This window comes from Pezoporus flaviventris, unplaced genomic scaffold, assembly GCF_033815535.1.
Source record: "Pezoporus flaviventris isolate CSIRO_AGI_PZ_B2104156 unplaced genomic scaffold, CSIRO_AGI_Pfla_v1 ptg000569l, whole genome shotgun sequence".
Classification (NCBI taxonomy): Eukaryota; Metazoa; Chordata; class Aves; order Psittaciformes; family Psittacidae; genus Pezoporus; species Pezoporus flaviventris.
The window spans coordinates 54,475-76,063 of NW_026893116.1; the positions used below are offsets into that span (position 1 = coordinate 54,475).

Here is a 21,589-nt window from a genome sequence, read left to right on the forward strand (position 1 = left end):
CCCCGGGGGTGGGGAGATGTGGGGGGTGTGGGGCAGGGATCCGCCGTGGGGCTGGCGGCGCGCACTGGGGCGGGGTGTGGGGCTGACTGGGGAGGTGTCACTGAGATTGGGGGGGGGGGTCACTGGGGTCCCCCTCGCTGCACCCCAACCCGCCCGTCCAACCCCACCGCCTCCCAGCAGCCCCTGCGCCCCCCACCCCCCCCCGAACTACACATCCCATAATGCCCGGGCTTAAAGGGCCGCTGCCGTGTGTGTGTGTCCCCCCTCCCCACCCAAGGACCCCGGGGGCCTCGGCCTGTGTCGTCCCCCCCCACCCCCGGTGGTGCTCAGAAGATGGGGGCTGCAAGGGGACAGTGTGCCCAGGGGTAGGAGTCCCCAGGAGATGGGGGGCCCCAGAAGATGGGGGTCCCAGGGGGTGGGAGTCCCCAAGGCAGGGTGGACCCCCGCGGGTGGGGATCCCCTTGGGATCGTGATGCCCATAGCAGACCCCAAACTGCATCCCAGGGCTGGGGACTGCTGGTGGCCATCCCATACTCGTGGCCCCTTGGTCCCCATGTCCCCCATGGGGTACTCGTTCCCCCGCCCCCCCCGATCCCTCAGCCCCTAGTCCATGCACTGCCCCTGGTCCCCATAGCCCTGTGGCTCCCCATGGCCCCGCTCCATCCTCATGGTTCCCGTCTCCCTCCTGATCCCCGCATCCCCGGGCCCCCCCATCCCCACGGCAGGCGGGGCAGGGGCAGAGGAAGGGTGGCGGCCCCCCCCGGCCTCGGCCCCCGCCTGTACCGTACACTTTATCCTCGGCAAACACGGCGCGTCTGCGGCTGCCCCTCGCCCCCCCCATCGCTGTCTGCCCGCGATAAGGCAGTGGCCGAGCTCAGCCCAAAGCCGTGACCCCGGATCCCCCTGCCTGCGGCCGCCCAGCACCATCCGTCCCAATGGGGAAACCGAGGCAGGGCTGGGGTTCGGCTGGGGAGCACGGACCCACCAGCCCCCCTGAGCGCTGCTATGGGTCTGTGAGTTGCCCACAGCATGACCCACAGGTCTCCGGGCCCCCATGGGCAGCATGGGGGCCACCCCATGCCCTGCGGCAGACCCCAGCTGGGGCAGGATGGGACAAGGAAGGGGCTGCGTTGTTCTCGGGGTCTGCCTGAACGAGCTCCTTAGAATTCATCCCGCTGCTCTGCAGCACGGAGCCGCTATTTATAGCCCCAGCCTGGCAGCGGGGCCCCCCCGGCCCCCCCCCCCGACCCCCCTCCGGGAAGGGGGTGACTCTGGGTGCAGCTCCCACATCCCCATCATTGGAGACCCCCATGGAGCAGCACCCACTGGGGGACCGGGTGGCCCCATGGGGTTTCCTCTCCATTCCAGGCCCCCCCCCCCCCCCCCTCCAATCCCAATGGGAATCAAACCCTTCCCACCCCACCCCGGCAAGGATCCATGTCCCCCCCGCCTAAGCAGGGTGCGGCATCGGCACTGGGGGGGGGGGGGGGTGTCCCAGCTGTACCGGTTACCCCGTGGGAAGGGGAAGCCCCCCCCCCGCCGGCCCCCGCTTGCCCCCTGCTTGCCCCCGGCGCTGGGAAGGGCCCCGGCCCCTTCCGGCCCCCCCCTTGGCCGTGGGGCTGGAGGCAGCTGGGCCGGGGCTCCCTGCCAAGGCCGGGGCGCAGCGCCGAGCCCTCGACGTCTTCCACCCCCCCCGGCCACTCCGAACTGGGGGGGGGGGGGGTGGGACCTCTTTAGTGCGCTTCCCCCCCCCCCCCCCCCCGCAAGCCCATTGCCAGGTTTGGGGGTGCTGCGCCATGTGGAAGGGGGTGTAATCTATGGGGGCTCCGCACACAGCCCCGGTCCCCCCGGCAGCTGCAGGGAGCGGGACCCCCCCGGCACAGGAAATCCCTGCTCATGAATAGGGGCCGGCCCCCCCCCCCCCCCGCTGCCGGGGCCCCTCGCTGCCGCCTAATCCCGGCCCCGGCGCGGGGGGATTTGCAGCGCCCCGGCCCCATGAATGATTAACGGGGGAATTAAGGGGCTGCGGAGCCCCCCCCCGGAGTGGGGCCGGGAGGGCTGGGGAGGAGAAAAGAGGGGGCCCAGGTCCCCCACCCCATTACCGCACCTTCGGGCATCCTGCACCCTGGAGGGCTTCACCCCTTCCCGAGCTGTACCCGTGGTGCTGGGGGGGGACCTGGGGGGTACTGCGGATGCTGTGGGGGTACTGAGGATGTTGTGGGGTGCTGGGGATTCTGTGGGGGGTGCTGGGGGTGCTGAGGGGTCCTGTGGGTGCTAGGGTGTGCTTGGGGGGATGCTGGGGAGCTGCCCCCCCAGCCCTGCTCCCCATCTTCCCGTTGCCATGGCGATGGAAGCAGCCGGGGGGATATTTTTAGCTGCTGGTACCGCATGGGGGGGGGGGGGGGAGAAGCCCAGCCCCACGCTGCCTATGTGTGTGTGCATGCACACGTGTGTGTGCAACACCCCTCTGCACTTGTGTATCTGCCCATGCACAGGTGTCTGCATACACACGCGAGGGCACACGTGCCTGTGTGCACACGTGTGTTCATCTACACGCATGCAGATGCATGCAGAGACCCACCTGCATGCATCCGTGCTGCTGGGTGCATACTCGTGTTTGCACACCCACGTGTGCACAGCTCCGTGTTCTCACACGTGTGCCTGCAAGCACACCTGCAGTCACACGTGTGGGTGCACATATGTACGTGTGTGCACACACAGACATGCTGGCACATGTATGCACACGCTCATCGGCATGCAAAGCGCTCCTGCGTGTGTGCCGGTATACACACCTGCACCCACACGTGTGCCTGCACTTGTTCATACATGCGCACATGCACACGTACACGCGTGCACATCCCCACCCCTTACCGTGTTTGCACACTCCCATGCTCACCCACACGTGTGTCCCTATGCAGACCTGCGCTCCCATACGTGCACACACATGCAGCCGTGCACACAGACGCGTGCACACACGCTCCACGTGCATGCACACTCCACATCCCCTGTGCGCACAAGCATTTGCACACCTGCACCCCTCCACGCCCGGAGCCCCCTGTTGGCACCCCAATGCCTTTGCCCGTCCCTCGCTTGCACACCCGCGCATTTGCACGCCCGTTTGCACACTCACCCCTTTGCCCGACCTCCCTAAGCATCCTCTGCACCCCCCCCAACTCTCCTCCATCCTCCGAACTACATCCCCCAGCATCCCCCTCGCCCGCCGCGCCCCGCAGCCCAATCAGCGCCCGGCTTGCTGACTGGTGCCAATATGGCGGTGCCCAGGCGCTGAGGAACGCTTCCGTCGGCCGCAGCGGTGCCGGGTGCGGGTGAGGGCCGGGCGGGACCGGCGACCCCCGGGGCTGGCCCCGCAACCCCGCCGCGCTCCGCGGCTTGACCCGGCTCCATCCGCGGCCTCCCCGGACCCCTCCGGGGCCCGCTGTGCCCCACTCAGGGCCCGGCCCTACCGCCTCCCCCCGCCGGCTCCTCGGCCTTTCCCTCCCCGGACCCCCCCAGCGCAGAGGCAGGCCGCGGCCATGAAGGTGGTGAACCTGAAGCAGGCCATCCTGCAGGCCTGGAAGGAGCGCTGGAGCGACTTCCAATGGGCCATCAACATGAAGCGGTTCTTCCCCCGTGGAGCTACCTGGGACATCCTCAACCTGGCAGGTCCGAGGCCGCGGGGAGGAGGGGGGGGGAGCGGGAGCCACGGCGCTTTCTGCCTTGGGGCTGCTTGCTCCGGGGTTGCACAGAGGGGGATCCATGGCTGAGCCAACCCAAAGCTCAGCCTGTGGTGGGGAGCAGGGCTGGGGTGAGCGCCGGCTGCAGCCACGCATATGGAGGGCTCTGGGATCAGGGCACTGTGCTCTAACACTGCTCAGCACCCAGCTTTTCCCGCTGGCTGCCTCAGTTTCCCCTCATGGTGAGGGGATAACGACCCCTTGTGTAACCAAGGATGGAGACAGGTGCTGCTCCGAAGGAGGCTTCCCATTCTTGCTTATGGGGGCTTCTTTTTGTGTCCCTATTCAAGGGCTTTTGACACAAATCCTGCCAAACGCTGGTACCTGCTGAGCTCCAGGGTTTAAACATTGCCGGGCTTTTATGCTAATTATAGAAACCTGTTGCTAGGGTGGGTTTTTTTTTACTCTCCTGGGCAGCAAGTGGCGTTTGCAAGCCCTGGGTAAATAAACAGGGCGCTGCTGAGCATTGCTGCACCAGGCATTTAAAGGGAAACAGCCCAGCACAGGCAGCAGCATTCCTCGCCCCACCAAGAGGGGGACCTCTCCCTGGGGGTGGTTTTTCCTCACTCCATCCCACGGCTGTGTTTTCCTGATGGTGGGTTTTGTTAATCCACATCCCCACAGCTGAGCTCCTCAGGCTGCTTTGTCCCCCTTCCACCCATGGTGTATGGTCAGCGCATGGACATGCAGTATGGGGCTGAGCTGGAGCTGTGGGATAGCCCTGAGGGGGCTGGATTTGCTCAGGGGCTGCCAAGGCAAACTTAAAAGGGAAGATGCTGACACCGACTCCATCCTGGGCGCAGCGCAAGCGTTGTGGGTGATAGCAGGGATGCTATTCCCGAGGGCTGGAGCGGGGGCTGCCGCAGCACTAGAGCCGTCTTTCCCCAAGCTCCTGCCTTTCAGATGTAAACTACAAAGGAGGAGAAGCTGGCACGAGCTGCCCGGATCACAGCGGTGCCCGGCAAATCTATGCTGACACGTCTGCAGCGGGTAACAGCATGTGGCTGGCTCGTGTTGACGCTCCCTGATTACATGGGGAGGGGAAGGCTGCCATTAGCCTTCTGTCCTCGTGCTGAGATGCTGTTGGCCACGGCCTCAGCTTTTGAGTGAGACCCAGGGAGCCTCCTGCTCCCGCAGTCAGGATTTGGGATGTGGCGACGGCTGCTCCTCCTCCTCTGCTCTGGGGCAGCCACTTCCCAACCAGCTGCTGCCCCCTCTTGTGTCTGGGTGCTTTGACCTACTTACACAGCCCCTGCTGCAGCCCGGGGCCTGCTTCTGGGAGGTGGTTCCTGCACTCTGCCATAGTTCAAATGGTCAATTAAAGGCTTGGCTGAGCAGATAGGACGGGCAGAGCCCCTCCAGCATCCCCAGGCTGGCGGCAGGGAGGGCCAGATGTGCAGGGCTGGGCCCAGCGGAGACGGAAGGGATCGTGTGCCCAGGGCTCAGCCTTAGGAGCAGAAAGTCACTCAGAGGAGGATGCGAGAGCCTCCTGGGCAGGAGGTGGGAGGGAGGGGAACATGTTTGGAGAGCAGGAGGTGCTGTTTCCGGGCCAGGGTGCCCAGGGAGAGCTGAGTTAGCAGGAGGCTGCTTGCACTGCCTGAATTATTTACTGGCTTTTGCCACGGGGGTTTGGAAAGTTGTGGGATTTGGTTAATTTCAGGGAAGCGCGGCACGGAGTCGCTGTGGTTTGCACAATTTGTCTTGGCCACCTTCCTGCGGGATGAGGGCAGAGCATGTGTGTGTCTGTGCGTCCCCACACGGGGTCTGTGCCCTGAGCTGGGACCTTTCCTTTCCTTGCAGAGGCTCTTCTGGAGCAGGCCATGATCGGGCCGTCGCCGAACCCACTCATCTTGTCCTACCTGAAATACGCCATCAGCTCCCAGGTAATGGCATTCCCCATGCAGGTGTCACCTCGCAGCCCACATTAGCAGGGGGTGGGCAAAGAACCTGGGATGTGGAGTTGGTTATAGGGAGATTTCCCCCCCCCTCCATCTCCCATTTTGGGCTTGGGCAGGTGACTGAGGGCTCAGCACGTACCCAAGGCTGGGCTGTTCCTGTCAAATAGCCTCTGCCCGTGCCCTGGCTGCAGGCAGGGTGGGAATCCTCCCCCTCTGAGACCCCCTGCATTTCGTATTGCCCCAAGTTGGTGTGAAACAAGCCGGCATCACCTCAAACTGTCAGCTTGGATTTGTGCTGGGTCAGTGTGTGCGGTGACAGCAGCAGGGCTCTGCCCTGACCTCGCTGTTCCTCAGCAACCAGCAGCGCTGGCAAACCTCAGCCACCAGCACGCGGCTGCACCGGCTTTGCTTTGTGTTTTGTTCATAGATGGTGTCTTATTCCACGGTCCTGACGGCCATCAGCAAGGTAGGGCTCTGCCTGAGGGTTTTCTCTTTCCCTGTGACCCGTGTATCCATTTCCCTCCCCGCATCTCTCCCCAAATGTAGGTCAAGTGGAAAATGACATCCTCTGCTGAGTCAGCAGTGGCCAGACAGTGCAGATTAGTGCCTGTGTCCTGCTGGGGACAGGCTGCTGCCATGCTGCCAGCTCCCCCTTTGGATTTGGGGATGGCTGCGGGTGTGAAATCCTCATCCCTCCATCATGTGGGGCCTTGGCAGGCTCCTGCCCCACAGTGTCCGGCATGTGAACCACAGCCCAGCTGCTGGAGACCACATCCCTCTGCAGCCGGTGGCGCTGGGAGCTGGTGATGGAGCAGCACTGCTCAAAGGGAGTGCAGCCATGCAGTGCTGCACCCATGGGTGCTCAGTGTCTCCATGCCACTCTGATGGGGACAGGAACTCTGTGGCTGCCTCTGCTTCATGGGGAGCTACAGCCCCTTGTGGGCTGGGTCAGGCCCCTCACCTCCCTCTGAGCATCAGCCTTGTCAGGGCAGCTTCTGATCTGAAGCAAGAGGCATTTAAAGGAGAATAATTTCTCTCCTTCCACCTCTTTACAGTTACTGGGGATGGGAAGAGGAAGGTGCTGGTAGCCCTGCAATGCTTGTGTAGCTCGGGGGTGCTGCAGGCTGAGCTCGGAGCTGTGCTTTGAGCATGCAACAAAGCCCCAGTAAGGGTGGGGACCCTGCAATGGGGCTCAGCACCCATCTGGGACAGTGGGTGCGCTCCCTGGGGAGGGTAGAACCAGCCCAGGGCCTGGACCAGCACAGTGCTGGATCCTCCTTGGGCAGAGAGCTGACCTTGAGAGCCGAGGCTTCCTCCTTCAGAGCAGCGTGTGCCCAGCGCGGGCCTGCGGGCTGGCTCCGGCCCGGCGGGGGGGGGCCCATCTGCTCTGCGCCGAGGTGTGGAGCTGCTTCTGCTGCCCCCAGCCCCGCGGCCAGCCGGGCTCCTGGCACACGCTGCTGGCACTCACCACAGCCCCGCACAGGGGCTGGCACTGAGCCCCCAGCCACGGCGAGCTCGGGGCCCCGTTGCCTCCTGCAACCCCGGGAGGGCACGACCCAGCCGACAGCCAGCCCTGACCTAGTTCTCATTCAAGTGGCTTCTGGGCTGCTGCCAGGGCGAGCGTCCTGCGGCCGGCCCAGCCCCTGCAGGAAGGGGTTGAGTTTGTTTGCGGAGCTGCCGGAGCCTGGCAGCCCCCATCCGAAGCGTTTCCTTGTTTCCCTGCTCCAGTTTGATGACTTCTCCCGGGACTTGTGTGTCCAGTCGCTCCTGGAGATCATGGATATGTTCTGTGACCGCCTCAGGTACGGTGTGGCCCTCCCAGTGTGACAGTACTGGGAGCTGGTGGGGTCTGGCTGAGCCCAGGGTACCCTGCTTGGCAGAGAGAGGCAGGTTCCTCCTCCAGCTCCGCATCCTTTCACCCTGGGCATGGATGGGGAGAGCAGAGGGAGTTCAAAACCCCACCAGCTTTACAGGAAGCTGCAAGAAACCCACCTATTCCAGGATAAACATCTCTGCCATGATATTCCTGTCCCTCTGGGGGGATAGGGGTGGGTGTAAGCCCTGTGGCCTGAGGGCATCTGTCCCCTCAAAGCGTTTCCTTTCTCTTGTGTGGCCTTCCCAAGGCCCTGGCTACGTGTCCCCTGCTCTGCCTGCGCTGCCCCAGGCGCTCCAGCCAGCTGCCTTGTTTTGCTTCATGCTCTTCCGCTGGTGTTGCAGGGCCCAGGGGAGCCCAGACAATTCAGGCCACAAAAACTCTTTTAGAAAGCTCAGAAATCTTCCTGTTAACCCCTGAGAGCCTTTTCTGGAAGGCTGGAGCAGAGCGTGTGATGGGGGCAGCGGGAGGAGGAGGAAGGTAGCAGCTCTTCAATGACATGAGACGAAGCAGCAGCAATGAATATGCATCAGTCACAGACGTTGACAGGAAGCTGTTGCTGGCCAACTGCAGAGCTGGCCACTTAATCCAGGCCCTGCCTAACGTGATCCTCTGCTTGATTTGATCAAAACTTCTGGCCCCAATGATTTGTGCATCAGGAGGGGAAAGCGTTCACGTCTCGCAGCACGTTGATCACTACTGAGCTTCTCTTAGCAAGATAATTTAATGAGAGGCTTGGAAAGTTTCCCTGGAGTAGTGGCCAGAGAGGAGGATGCAACTGGGGAGACGTTATTGAGAGCTGGGGTGCAGGTTGGGATGTGCAGCAGAGGAGCTGGTGGCTAGGCTGGAGGGTGGGATGTGGCATGGATTCCCCAGCCTGCCCTGTCTCTGTGCCTCAGTTTCCCCAGGGCAGCAGTGTAGAATCATAGAATGGTTTGGGTTGGAAAGGACCTTAAGATCATTCAGTTCCAACTCCCCTGCCATGGGCAGGGATGCCTCATGCTAGGCTATGTTGCCCAAGGCTCTGTCCAGCCTGGCCTTGAACACTCCCAGGGATGGAGCATTTACCACTGTTTTTGAGCACTGCTCCAGGGCCTCAGCACCCTCGCAGGGAAGAACTTCTTCCTTATATCCAACCTGAACTTCCCCTGTTTCAGTTTGAACCCATCACCCTTCTCCTATTGCTCCAGTCCCTCCCCAGCATCCTTGTAGCCCCCTTCAGACACTGGAAGCTGCTCTGAGGTCTCCACGCAGCTTCTCTTCCCCAGGCTGAACAGCCCCAATGTTCTCAGCCTGGCTCCATACGGGAGCTGCTCCAGCCCCTGCTCATCCTCGTGGCCTCCTCCATGCTTGCCCCAGCTCCATGGTGAGCACGGTGCTGGTTCTCTCCCCTGTCCAGCTGTCATGGCAAGGCCGAGGAGTGCATCAGCCTGTGCCGGGCGCTGCTGAGTGCCCTCAACTGGCTCCTGCGCTGCGCTGCCTTCTACGCCGAGAAGGTCAAGGAGACGCTGGAGCAAGTGGCTGCTGAGGCCCAGCTCAAGATGTGTCTGGAGCGGCTGGAGAAGATGCTTGGGAGCACCAAGAACCGAGCCCTGATCCACATTGCCAAGCTGGAGGAGACGTGTATGTCACCGCTTCCCCCTGGATGCGGCTTGGCCCTGGGGATTGCCCCCTCTCCCTTCCCCTTGCCCGGCTCCTGCCGCATTATCCCTGCGGCTCCAAGCCCATCCATCTTCCAGCTCTATTGCTTTCTCCTCCCTGGCTCTGTGCAACCCTCTGCCCCCTCCCCTCCGTGCTGCCCTTGGAAGAGCAGCAGAATTAATGGGAAGGCTGCGGGAGCTGTTCCTGGGTGCGTGGTGAGCCCTGTGCTCTGCCAGCCTGCCTGTGCCTGGCCAAGAGGCTGTGCCAAGCCGGCCTGCAGCAGGAGCTGGTGGGTTGCACACAGACCCTCAGCTTGGGTTTGCAGAGGTGCATTGACTTCTGCTCACTGTAGGGAGCCCCAGCCTTGGCAGGGCCTCTGTGCTGCTGTGGGCCTTGGAGCCAGGCTGCCCTGCTTCCCAGCGTGTTCCTGTCCCCACTGTTGAATGCCTGCCCTCCCAATCCAGCCTCCTGGAGCACTGTGGAACAGTCCCTTGTCAAGCTGGGGGAGAACCTCAACAACCTCAGCAGCTCCCCACTGCGAAGCCAGGCTGATGACTGCGTCTCCCTCATCAAAAGGTATATTTGTGCTGCTGTCTCCATGGGCTTGGAGGGTAAAATGGGTCTGAGCCCTGCTCTGGGGGTTGAGAGCCTCCTGCCTCCCTCTGTGCTGGCTCCCTGCTTCCCTGTCCCTTCCTGGCTTGGACCCCTGCACCAACAGTGGGGCTGGGGCTGGCGAAATGCCCTGGGTAGGAGAGGGGACGGGGCTGTTGGTGACCTGCTGCTAAGGAGTCTTCTGCCCCAGGGAGCTCAGGGGCTTGGCTGGGAAAGGAGGATGGGACAGGAAGAGCATGGATCCGTCCATGTAAGGCTCCAGTGATGTGTGCTGTCCTCCTACCCAGCATCCCCACCATGCTCTCAGTGCACTCTGAGCAGCTGAACAAGACCGGCTTCCCCACTGTGCACGCTGTGGTGCTGCTGGAGGGGACCATGAACCTCACTGGAGAGACCCAGCCGCTGGTGGAGCAGCTGATGATGGTCAAGAGGATGCAGGTAGAGAAATCCCATCTTGTTTTGCTCAGGGTGAGCTGTGGCTGTGGGACCAGAGCCTTGCTGCAGCTTCTGTGCTGATCCTGGTCCAAGGGTGTGGGCGCAGCTGCAGGGAGCAGCGTGAGCCCATCAGCACCTTCACAGGGGGTTCAGGGTTTGGCTGTGGTTGAGGGAGGTGCTTTATTGCCTTTCCAGCACTGGTGGGGGTTTGTCTGTGTGTCCTGCAGCGCATTCCCTCCCCGCTCTTCGTGCTGGAGATCTGGAAGGCCTGTTTTGTGGGCCTCATCGAGTCCCCGGAGGGCACAGAGGAGCTGAAGTGGACAGCCTTCACCTTCCTGAAGGTATGGCCTGAGCCTGGGCCTGCTGCTGCCTTCTCCCCACATGCTCAGCCCCTGCTGAGCACCGAACCCTGGCAGAGCAATTAGTTCTGCTCTCACACAGCAGGAGCCTGTGGCAGCCATCCTGCAACCTGCTGAGCATCAGCTTTGCTGTCCTGGGCCTCTTTTCAGCCCAGCCTCACTTTGTTTTGCAGAGTGGCTTTCCTGAGATGTTTGGGGGCAGAAATTGGGGCTTTGAAGGATGCCACAGCAGCCTTGGGGCCTGTGTTCCCATGGCTGAGTGGTGGGCAGCCTCAGAGCAGTTTGCTTCACCTCCTTTTAGTTGTACCAGATAGAAGGGGTCAGGGTGTAATTTCCCCTGGTCTGAGCTGTGATGGGCTTTCTGCTGGGAGGTTCTGACTGCAGAGTGGGGTCTGCCTCGCTCAGTCCCATCCTGCCCCGTGTCTTTCAGATACCCCAGGTCCTGGTTAAACTCAAGAAGTATCCCCAAGGGGAGAAGGTGAGTCTGGGGGGACATTGGTTTGAGCTGGTTGTCGTGTTGTGTGCACAAGTGACTTGTGTTTGTCATGGTGGTGCTAGGGCCTGGCCAGAGATGCATGGGGTAGGAAATGGTTTATGAACCAACAGCCTTTTTCCAGCAGACAAGGTGGCGTGGGAGGTGAAGGTGGGCTTGTGTCAGCAGCGCTCTGAGCTGACAGAGCTTTGTGCCCAGCAGGACTTCACTGAGGATGTGAACTGTGCCTTCAAGTTCCTGCTGAAGCTGACCCCTCTGCTCGACAAAGCAGACCAGCGATGCAAGTGAGTGACCCCTGTGTGCAGGGCTGACCTGCAGCACTGCGAGCCTGTGGCCAGGCTGTGCCACAACCAGCCCATCCTTTCTGTGGGGAGCCGTGGTTCAGGATGCTGGGGTAGCTCCTGGCGAGGCTTTTTGAGTTTCTGATCCAGTTCCTTCCTCCTCAGGCCCTCACGCTGCCAACTGGGCAAGGCAGTGAGCGTCTGACAGCTCATGCACGTGTTGGTGATGCTGTGTGATAGCTGGAGTTGCTTTTGGCCCTGCAGCATCCTCAGAGGGGTGGGAGTGGGGCCCAGGAGGGTAACCCAGGAGCCCCCCTGGCCTGCAGCACTGCCCAGGGTAGCAGCAATGCTGTTCCTCAGGCTGATGCTCTCCTTTTCTCTTTCAGCTGCGACTGCACGAGCCTGCTGCTGCAGGAGTGTGGCAAGCAGGGGCTGCTTTCCGAGGCCAACATGAACAAACTGATTGACAAACGGTACAGCCCCCTCCAAACTCGGGGTGACCAAGTGGGGTTGGAGCACCTCATCTTGCTGCCCTTCTTAAGGGGGAGCATGAAGAACCAGCTGTGATGCCGCTGGCTGGCCTGTGGCCTGGAGGGATGAGGCTTTGCTTTCAGTGACAGATCGAGTACAGACAGTCTGTCCTCTGTCAGTGGCAGCTGGTAGTGGCCTGAGGTGGTGGCCTTTCCTTGGGGAAGCTGGTGGGATGTGGTGGGGAGGAGTGAAGCAGGGTGATGGGCTCCTGCTCACTGACCGTGCGGCTCCCACAGGACAGTGGACAGAAAACAGGCTCCGTGCTTGAAATCAGCGGAGAACGCCAACATCCAGCCAAACCCGAGGCTCATCCTGAGGGCTGAGCCCACTGTCACCAACATCCTGAAGGTGAGTCCCCTCCTGGGCAGGCTGGGGTCACCCCCACAGCCTGTTTCCAGCAGCGTTGGCTTCACCGGGCAGCCGGGGTGGTTGGGAGGTGCCTGTTCCCCCTCCTGTGCTGGACTGGAGGAATGGGGAAATCACTCCCAGCCTTGCTATGCTACCATGGAGACCCAGAGCTCCCTTCCTCCTTCCCATGTCAGGGGCATGTTGTCAGTGCCAGCAGCCTGAGCACAGCCAGGTGTGCCCGTCCTGCTCTCAGCCACTTCTCCACATGCATCTCCCCTGGTCCCTGTCCTTTTGCCCCTCTGGTTGACTTGCTGCTGAAAGCAAGAAGATGATTTGGTGGTGTCTGTGCTGCAGCTCTCCCCTGTGCCGTGCCCTGTGGTGCTTGGGCCACCCACCCCTCACCAAGGCCTTTTGGGACACCTCTGGAGCTGATCCACTGCCCTCATGGCCATTTATCACTGGTGTGCACCACACGTTCCTTGTGACTTCCCTTTCCTCTATTTCTTCTTTGTAGACCATGGATGCGGATCACTCCAAGTCCCCCGAGGGCTTGCTGGGGGTTTTGGGCCACATGCTCTCTGGGAAGAGCCTGGACTTGCTGCTGGCAGCAGCAGCAGCAACAGGCAAGCTGAAATCCTTTGCTCGGAAGTTCATCAAGTGAGTGTCCCCCTGGATGCCACTGTCCCTGGTGACCAGCGGGGCTGGGGTGTCTCAGGCTCTCCCCCAGTGCCTGTATCCAGCACAACCCTGGGGAGGGCTGGCATTCTGGGGGTGTGCGCCCTGCACAGCAGCATCCCATCTCCTTTGCTTCTGCCTTAACAGAGCAGAGAAGCCAAGTCAGGTTGGTTTAAGGGTATGAAGGGACTGGTCCAGCCTCAGATGCAGGGCGCTTGCTGTGTCAGTCCTCAGATGCTGGTGTCCTGGTTGGAGCACAAGCAGCAGCAAGCATGGGGCTGTGTGATGTGCTTCTGAGCAAGGAGGCCTGAGGCAGCTCCAGCCTCTTTGGGGGTTCCTGGTATGGGGAGGGCCATGCTCAGAACTCCCCACGCAGAGGATGCTTTTGGGTGTGGGTGTGGGGGAACAGCAGCGTTGCTGGACCTGTTCTGCTGCAGGGGAGCAGAGGGAGGAGGAGGCTTATCCCTGCTGTGCCAGAGGGTGCCTGCAGAGCCGGGCCCTGCTTCGGTCCCTGCCTGCCTCGCTCCTTCATGCAGGACATGGGGCTGGGCTGCGGGAAGGGGTCTGCAGGCAGGGAGCACCCCCTGCGTGTCTCAGGGGTGGGAGGAGGCCTGGTGCACCCGGTGGTAATGCTTCACTGCGGCTCTCATTGCCCCCTCCAGGCTGAATGAATTCACCAAGCACATCAGCAGCGAGGACAGCTGTAAGTATGTACATGGCCTGGCCAGGGGGGGTGCTTTGAGCTGCTCTCCCCCCGGCTGCTACGTGCTGGGATGCTGTAGGGCCCGGCTGGATTAAGCTGGGACTGGCTGTGGTGCCTGAGCAAGCTGAGCTTTGCCAGGCCTGGCTCGGGGGGATGTGGTGGGGACCGGGGCTCCCAGGGACACGCTGCCTTTGCATGTGGCATGTGTGTGTCCATCCGGAATGTGGGGTGTTCCCTGCTTGCTCCATCTCCCCAGCCCACCCCATGGGGCCCCTTGGGACCAGCCCAGCCCCGGCTCTCTCCTTGGAAGGGGTGATGTGTCAGCACAGAGCCCGAGATAAGGACTCAGACTGCATTTGCATGTGGTGAAACTTGTGTTTCAGAGTGCTCTGACCTTCCACGGTGTGGGGAGAGCCCAGGGATGGGCTGGGGCTGCTGGACAGAGGCCAAAGCTGCTGTGGGGGCACAGATGGGGTAGAGGGAGGCACTTGGTCATCTTTCTAGAGCCCTTGTTTGCACACAAGCACTTGGGGTTAGAAAAGCTGCCTGGAGGAAGCTGGGAGGATCAGAGGGCTCCTCCCTGCCTTCTTCCTTGTGCCAGGACTGGAGATCATAGAATCTTTGAAGGGACCTTAAAGCTCACCCAGTTCCAACCCCTGCCATGGGCAGGGACCCCTTCCACTGGAGCAGCTTGCTCCAGGCCCCTGTGTCCAACCTGGCCTTGAGCACTGGCAGGGATGGGGCAGCCACAGCTTCTCTGGGCACCCTGTGCCAGCGCCTCAACACCCTCACAGGGAAGAGCTTCTGCCTAAGAGCTCCTCTCAGTCTCCCCTCTGGCTGGTTCAAGCCATTCCCCTTGGCCTGTCCCTACATCCCTTGTCCCAAGCCCCTCTCCAGGTTTCCTGCAGCCCCTTCAGGCACTGGAGCTGCTCTCAGGTCTCCCCTTCAGGAGCCTTCTCCAGGCTGCCCCAGCTCAGCTCTCTCAGCCTGGCTCCAGAGCAGAGCTGCCCCAGCCCCAAGATCTTTGTTTCTTCTCCCTCAGCCAAACCAGCCTCAGTTCGGGCCCTGCTCTTCGACATCTCCTTCCTCATGCTGTGCCATGTGGCCCAGACCTATGGCTCCGAGGTAAGTGTCCTCCAAGGGGATGGGGCTTTGACCTGGGGAGCACAGCAGGGATGGAGCAGGGGTGGCTGTGGCCTTCCTGAGGGCTTTGGTTGTGCTCCCTTCACTGTCACAGGCAATCAATGGGAATGCTGCCTCCACAGCCTCTGCTCTCACTGGGCTCTTCCCAGCATTGCCCCTCTGGTTTGGCACTGGTTGGCCAGGAAGGGGCCCCTGGATGTGGGGACGGAGCATGAGAGGAGGAACTTGCAGCCCCGCAGCAAACAGCCCTTTGGTTGCATGAAACCTTTCCAGGTTTCAACATCTGCTTGTGTTGGGAATCGAAACGATACCGAAAGCCTGGGAAGGCCGGGAGGGGGAGTCCTGGCTGGAAACAGCTCGGAGCGGACGTGCCCGGGGCTGGCTGATGAAGTCTCATCCCCCAGCCCGGCCCAGAGCGACTTTTCCTGCGCAGCTGCTGCCGGACAGATGTGCAGACCTCTTTAGTTTTGCCAGCAGCGGTGTCCCCGGGGGTGCTTCGAGGGGCAGGGAGGAAGCAGCACGTGGGGTTCCCAGCCCCTGTGCCCCACGGGAGCCCTCCCAGCTGGGCTGTGTGACCTGGCCCCAGGCTGAGGGGGCAAGTGGCCCTTTGTGGGCAGGGCACGGGGCTGCCGTACTCGCAGCCCCTCCAGGCTGAGCCCCTTGGGCTGGGGTATCCTTGGGTAGAGGGGAGCAAAGCACAACCCCCAGACTGGAAACCAGTCCCTCACTGGGGGCTGACCGGTGCCTACCTCTCCCTGCAGGCCACAGGGCGGCGCTGTCCCCCCCCCGGCCGTAAGCACCCCAGAGTGGGGGGCAGACCCCAGGGTGTGGGGGTCCCCAGCAGAATCCCTGCAGCATTCAGGCCGTGTGGTAGACCCTGTGCTGCTTCCTTTTCCAGGTGATCCTGTCGGAGTCGAGCCCTCCGGGTGAGGTGCCCTTCTTTGAGACCTGGATGCTGACCTGCATGCCCGAGGAGGGGAAGATCCTCAACCCCGACCACCCCTGCTTCCGTCCAGACTCCACCAAAGTGGAGTCCTTGGTCGCCCTCCTCAACAACTCCTCCGAGATGAAGCTGGTGTAAGAGCTCAGCCTGTGTGCCTGCCCTGCAGAGCAGGAGGGGAGCACCCACCCCACCTTCCCTGACCCCATGGCTGCTCTGGGCAAGTGCCTGACCCCCGCTCCCTCCACCTCTCTCTTCCCTGACAGGCAGATGAAGTGGCATGAGGCGTGTCTGAGCATCTCAGCTGCCATCCTGGAGATCCTCAATGCCTGGGAGAATGGCGTCCTCACCTTCGAGTCCATCCAGGTGGGCCTGGTGGGAGGGTAGCATGGGGCAGAACAAGGGCACAGGCACTGTGCTGTGTCCTGAGGACAGGGCAGGGGTTCCCTGTCCTCCTGCTGTGAATGCTTCTGCAGCCACTGTGGAGCTTGGTGGCTCCTTCACGACCTGGGTGGGGAACTGATGTAGCTCCAGCCCCTTGATCCTGCCACACATTGCCCTCAGTGGGGCTGGTGGGGGCAGGTTCATTGCATGGAGGAGAGAATGACTTGGATCTTCTTGGACCAGGCCAAGGGGAATGGCTTTAACCTGCCAGAGGGGAGACTGAGATGAGCTCTTAGGCAGAAGCTCTTCCCTGGGAGGGTGCTGAGGCGCTGGCACAGGGTGCCCAGAGAAGCTGTGGCTGCCCCATCCCTGCCAGTGCTCAAGGCCAGGTTGGACACAGGGGCTTGGAGCAAGCTGCTCCAGTGGAAGGGGTCCCTGCCTGTGACAGGGGGTTGGGACTGGATGAGCTTTAAGCATCCCTTCCAACCCAATCCAGGCTGGGATTCTGTGACCTTGCACTCTGGTCCCACAGCCCTGGGAGGCGATGCTCAGATGAAGCCTGTGCATGCACACGCCAGCGCTCACCCACCTCTGCTCCCGTGTCCTCTCCTAGAAAATCACAGACAACATCAAGGGGAAGGTGTGCAGCATGGCCGTGTGTGCCGTGGCCTGGCTCGTGGCCCACGTCCGCATGCTGGGCTTGGATGAGCGGGAGAAGTCCCTGCAGATGATCCGGCAGTTGGCCACCCCGCTGTGCAGTGAGAACACGCTGCAGTTCTACAACGAGCGGTGAGCTCCAGCCCTTGTGCTGTGCCACCTCCCGGGGCCTGGCTGACCCCATCTCCCTGTCTCTGTCCTGCAGCGTGGTGATCATGAGCTCCATCCTGGAGCACATGTGTGCCGATGTCCTGCAGCAGACGGCCACGCAGATCAAATTCCCCTCCACGGGCATGGACACCATTCCCTACTGGAACCTGCTCCCCCCGAAGAAGCCCATCAAGGAGGTGCTAACAAGTGTCTTCACCAAGGTGCTAGAGAAGGGCTGGGTCGACAGCCGCTCCATCCACATCTTTGACACCCTGCTGCACATGGGGGGTGTCTACTGGTTCTGCAACAACCTGGTCAAGGTATGGGGTGGAGGAGGGACGTGGCTGGGTGGCAAGCCCAGGACTGCTGGGTCTAGCCCATGTTCTTAGTGCCCGGGAGCCCTGGTTGTGCCTGGGCTGGTTACTTTGCCAGTCCTGGCTGCTGGAGGTGAGCCCGTGGCTCCCTCTGCCTCAGGAGCTGCTGAAGGAGACACGGAAGGAGCACACCCTGCGGGCTGTGGAGCTGCTCTATGCCATCTTCTGCTTGGACATGCAGCAGCTGACGCTGACCCTGCTGGGTCACATCCTGCCCAACCTGCTGACGGACTCCTCCAAGTGGCACACGCTCATGGACCCCCCAGGAAAAGCCTTGGCCAAGTAAGACCCTGAACGCATGGACACTGTCTGCTTGGGGTGGGTTTGTGGTGATGGGGACATGCTCTGTGCTGGGATGGGGGTCCCAGCCACCCAGTTTCCATGCTGGTCCTGGTACAGTGCTGACAGGATTGGACACACTGGTGTCCTGGGCCCCATTCCCTGCTGCTTCTCACCGAGGAGGGACCTGCTTCCTCCCATCCTGGCACACACTCTGGGCTCATGGTGGGCTGGCAGCACCTTGCAGTGTCCCTGCTCTGTCCCCAGGCTCTCTGTCTGGTGTGCCCTGAGCTCCTACTCCTCCCACAACAAGGGCCAGGCCTCTGCCAGGCAGAAGAAGAGGCACCGAGAGGACATCGAGGTGAGTCCGGCACGGAGCAGGGTTTGGTTGGAGTCTCTGTGCAGAGCCCAGAGTGGGTCAGCAGCCCTGGGGAGGAGGGGGACAGGATCCCCCCCCTCGGAGAGGAGCTGGTGGGGCTGAACCCCCTCTGGCCCCCCAGGATTACATCAGCCTCTTCCCGCTGGATGACACTCAGCCCTCCAAGCTCATGCGCCTGCTGAGCTCCAACGAGGAGGACGCCAACATCCTCTCCAGCCCCAGTAAGTGCGGGTGGGGTGGGAGCTCCTGGGGAGGGAACTGACCTGCTGCAGGCATCGTTTGCTCTGGAGCCAGGCTGAGAGAGCTGGGCTGGGTCAGCCTGAAGAAGAAAAGGCTCCTGAAGGGGAGACCTGAGAGCAGCTCCAGTGCCTAAAGGGGCTGCAGGAAACCTGGAGAGGGGCTTGGGACAAGGGATGTAGGGACAGGCCAAGGGGAATGGCTTGAACCTGCCAGAGGGGAGACTGAGATGAGCTCTGAGGCAGAAGCTCTTCCCTGTGAGGGTGCTGAGGCGCTGGCACAGGGTGCCCAGAGAAGCTGTGGCTGCCCCATCCCTGGCAGTGTTCAAGGCCAGGTTGGACACAGGGGCTTGGAGCAAGCTGCTCCAGTGGAAGGGGTCCCTGCCCGTGGCAGGGGGTTGGGAGTGGGTGAGCTTTAAGGTTCCTTCAACCCAACCTATGCTATGGTTCCATTAAATGTATATTGGCACAAGCCACTTCTCTTCCCAAGCTGGCCAGATGCAGAGCGCTCGGGTGTTTTGCTGGGTTACTTTACCCTGGAGCTTTTACACTTTGAAGGGGCCAAGCTCTTAATTTCTCTCATCAGAAGATGAGATGGATGAGGTTAACCCTCCCCTCGTGACGCTGCCACCACCCCAGTGCACTGCATGAGGTGCTCAGGGAGGTCTTGTTAGAGCCCTGTTACCCCCAGCCAGCCCTGTGGGACCGAGGAGCTGATGGGCTGCAGCAGGAGGGGTGGGAGGTGACATTCCCGTTGTTTGTGGCTAAATCCTGTCATTCCCTTGTCGGTAACAAGGAGCTGATGAATCCCCACAGTCACGTCTGTGTGTCCCTGCTGCTCCCCTCTGCAGCACGGAGCTGTCACTGCTCCCACATGCATTGTCTGGACTCTGGGGCGCTGAGTCAGGAGGGTCTTGGTCATTGTTGCTCCGTTATCTAAATCTCCTCTTGGTTTAGGAGGTCTGAACCCATCCATCAACCTGTGGGTTTTGTTGGTTTTGTGACTGTTGAAATACAGGGTTTCCCCCTTTATTTCACTATCTTTAATTTAACTTTTGAGGCATTTCCACCTCTTCCCAGTGACATTCAGGACTTTTTTGGGGCTGTTTGCTGCAGTGATGTGGAAAAGCTGCTTCCTGCAGCCATGTAACTCATGTGATTCCATGAGAAAAGTGTGGGAGGGCTTGCTTCTTTTTTTGGTGAGCATCCTCAGAGCAGCACAAGGTGGGGCCTGAGGAGTTCTGGCACTAGCTGTCTTCTACGGGGCCTCCATAAAAGCCTTCCCAGGTGATTCCCATCCCATTGCACTGGAGACGGCACAGTTCCCGTCCCGCAGAAGCAGGCTGCAGCGCCTCGTGGGATAAATCCCCTTGCTCTATCCCGAGTTTTGCTGCTCCTTTTGGACATGCCTCAGCTCTGGTAGCTAAATCGGACCCTGCGAGTGAGATCTGAGTGCTGCTGTGCAGCTGTTGAACATCTGTGCTGCTCTCCCCATCGTGACACCGCGCCGCACTGCTTGCGCCCGTGCGCAGCGTCAGGGGCGAGGTGCTGCTGCAGGTAAACCCGGGCAGGGAGCAGGAGGGAGGTACCTCACGGCCTCACTCGCACTTTAAACCTTTGCAGATGCCATTAAACTTGGTTGGATTTGGAGTAAATTTGGGTTGTGCAAGAGCCAAGCCTCACGCCCCAGCAGCAGCAGCTTTGGAGCCCTTTCGGGGGGCTCTGCTCCATCATGCCTGTGCCATGGCAGAGAGGGACGGTGACGAAAGCAAGGCCTCTGCCTGCTGCTCATCTCTGGTGTGCTCCAGCAGCTCGTTTTGGGGGGTCCCAAGGGCCACGATCCAAACCTCTTCCACCCCATGGGGTAGCTCATGGCAAAGCCCTTCCTGAAGCCCAAGGGCTGGACAAGCTCCAGTGGCCAGAGTGGGCACATTGGTGTGGCTGAGGGGGCCAAGAGGCCGTTGCAGCCTCCCCCAGCCTGATGCATGTTCTGCTCCCCAACAGATCGCTCCATGAGCAGCTCGCTGTCTGCCTCCCAGCTTCACACCATCAGCATGAGGGACCCACTGAACAGGGTGCTAGGTAATGGGGCTGGGTACCACCGGGGTAACCTGGGGGCTATGCACTGGTGGGGACCTGTCCCTTACCTGGGAGGCTTGGCCCTTCCTCACCTGGCTTATGGTATTTCCCTGTCTCCACAGCAAACCTCTTTCTGCTCATCTCTTCCATCCTGGGGGCCAAGACAGCCGGCACCCACACTCAGTTTGTCCAGTGGTTCATGGAGGAGTGTGTGGACTGTTTGGAGCAGGGCAGCCGTGGCAGCATCCTCCAGTTCATGCCCTTCACCATGGTGAGTCCTGTGGCTCTGACATCCTTCTGCCTGGTCACAGGGTGCTCTGGGATGCCGGTCCCATGGGACAGGGTTGTCCTGCTGCTCTCTTGGCTCCAGCACTGTCATGAGTCGCTGTTTCTGCTCTCTCCTCGCAGGTTTCGGAGCTGGTGAAAGTGTCCACCATGTCCAGTCCCAAAATTGTCCTGGCCATCACGGATCTCAGCCTGCCCCTGGGCCGCCGTGTCGCTGCCAAGGCCATCGCTGCGCTCTGAGTGGCCACCTTCCTTCTGCCGTGCAGGATAGAGCAGCCCATGGACCTCGTGTGATGCTGGGATGGAACTGGGATGTGTGGGACAGCTGCTGGCCCTGCAGCTCAGACTGGCCCTGCTTCCCTCTGCGTTCAGCCTCCCCGAGGCACCCTCTTGCTGCTTGAGATGGACTTTAAGAGACAGAGGCACCCCCCTGCTTGTTTTCTATCGTAAATACAGGCCTTTTGTAGAATAAGGCTTTGCTTTGTTTCTCTTTGCTTTCCTGTACATGGTGAGCTCAGCAACGGTGCCAGGCCCTGCTCCCACACCTGAGGAGCCAGGACAGAAACCTGGTGCTGGTCATCACCTACACGCGATGAACTCCACAGCGGTGCCACAATCCTGGCAATCTGCCCCTGCTTTGCCAACTGAAGCTCCACCTGCGGGGTGGTGGCACCATTGAGGAGCTCACCGCGGGCAGAAGAGTACACAGGTGGGATTTTGGAGTGCAAAAGCAAGGAGGGCACCGCGATGGAGCAATGTGTGTGCGGAAGAGGCTCAGCAGCAGCTTTGTCTCCTGGTGCCACCAGCGTTGCTCTTGGTCCTCGCTTGCCCACCGAAGGTCCAATTGCGGGCAAGCCTCTCTGGCGCCCTCTCCCGGCCATCCCGCAGCATAGCATCCACGCGGCATTGCGCTCCCAGCGCTGAAGAGCCCGGACACAAACCGCTTCTGAGCCCCTTCCGTACAGGGTTTGCTCCTCAACGGTGCCACCCGCATTGCTCTCGCTCCTCGCTTTCCCACCTAAAAGTCCAAGTGAGTGCAACCTTCTCCGGCTGTGAGACCGGGGGCTGGATGTTCGCACTGTGTGAGCCATGCGAGAGAT

General features: G+C 61.3%; 1 protein-coding gene across 4 annotated transcripts; it reads left to right on the plus strand.

The window, feature by feature from the left end:
* The first annotated feature begins 3,518 nt into the window (after nt 1-3,518).
* On the plus strand, nt 3,519-20,961 carry MED24 (mediator complex subunit 24). Of its 4 annotated transcripts, none has more exons than XM_061443937.1 (25): nt 3,519-3,663; nt 5,535-5,617; nt 6,060-6,098; nt 7,361-7,434; nt 8,905-9,128; nt 9,611-9,722; nt 10,046-10,196; nt 10,421-10,534; nt 10,983-11,030; nt 11,247-11,329; nt 11,713-11,799; nt 12,094-12,205; nt 12,720-12,862; nt 13,543-13,583; nt 14,626-14,708; nt 15,625-15,803; nt 15,933-16,032; nt 16,664-16,839; nt 16,913-17,177; nt 17,332-17,513; nt 17,778-17,871; nt 18,011-18,110; nt 20,130-20,207; nt 20,327-20,475; nt 20,613-20,961. In XM_061443937.1, exons 1-25 carry the CDS (start codon nt 3,534-3,536, stop codon nt 20,727-20,729), a joined length of 2,964 nt encoding a protein of 987 aa, XP_061299921.1. In that variant the 5' UTR covers nt 3,519-3,533; the 3' UTR covers nt 20,730-20,961. The 4 variants fall into 4 exon arrangements, with proteins under 4 accessions (XP_061299921.1, XP_061299924.1, XP_061299922.1 ...); XM_061443940.1 differs by having other exon boundaries at nt 20,756-20,961; XM_061443938.1 differs by lacking the exon at nt 20,130-20,207.
* The last annotated feature ends 628 nt before the right edge of the window (nt 20,962-21,589 follow it).

What these genes read in the sequence shown, in the direction of transcription:
- MED24 (XM_061443940.1), top strand. Translation starts at nt 3,534, where the DNA reads ATGAAGGTGGTGAACCTGAAGCAGGCCATCCTGCAGGCCTGGAAGGAG. An exon ending in ATGTTCTGTGACCGCCTCAG is followed by an intron (nt 7,435 to 8,904) that starts GTACGGTGTGGC and finishes TCCCCTGTCCAG; the next exon opens with CTGTCATGGCAAGGCCGAGG. An exon ending in GGCACCGAGAGGACATCGAG is followed by an intron (nt 17,872 to 18,010) that starts GTGAGTCCGGCA and finishes CTGGCCCCCCAG; the next exon opens with GATTACATCAGCCTCTTCCC.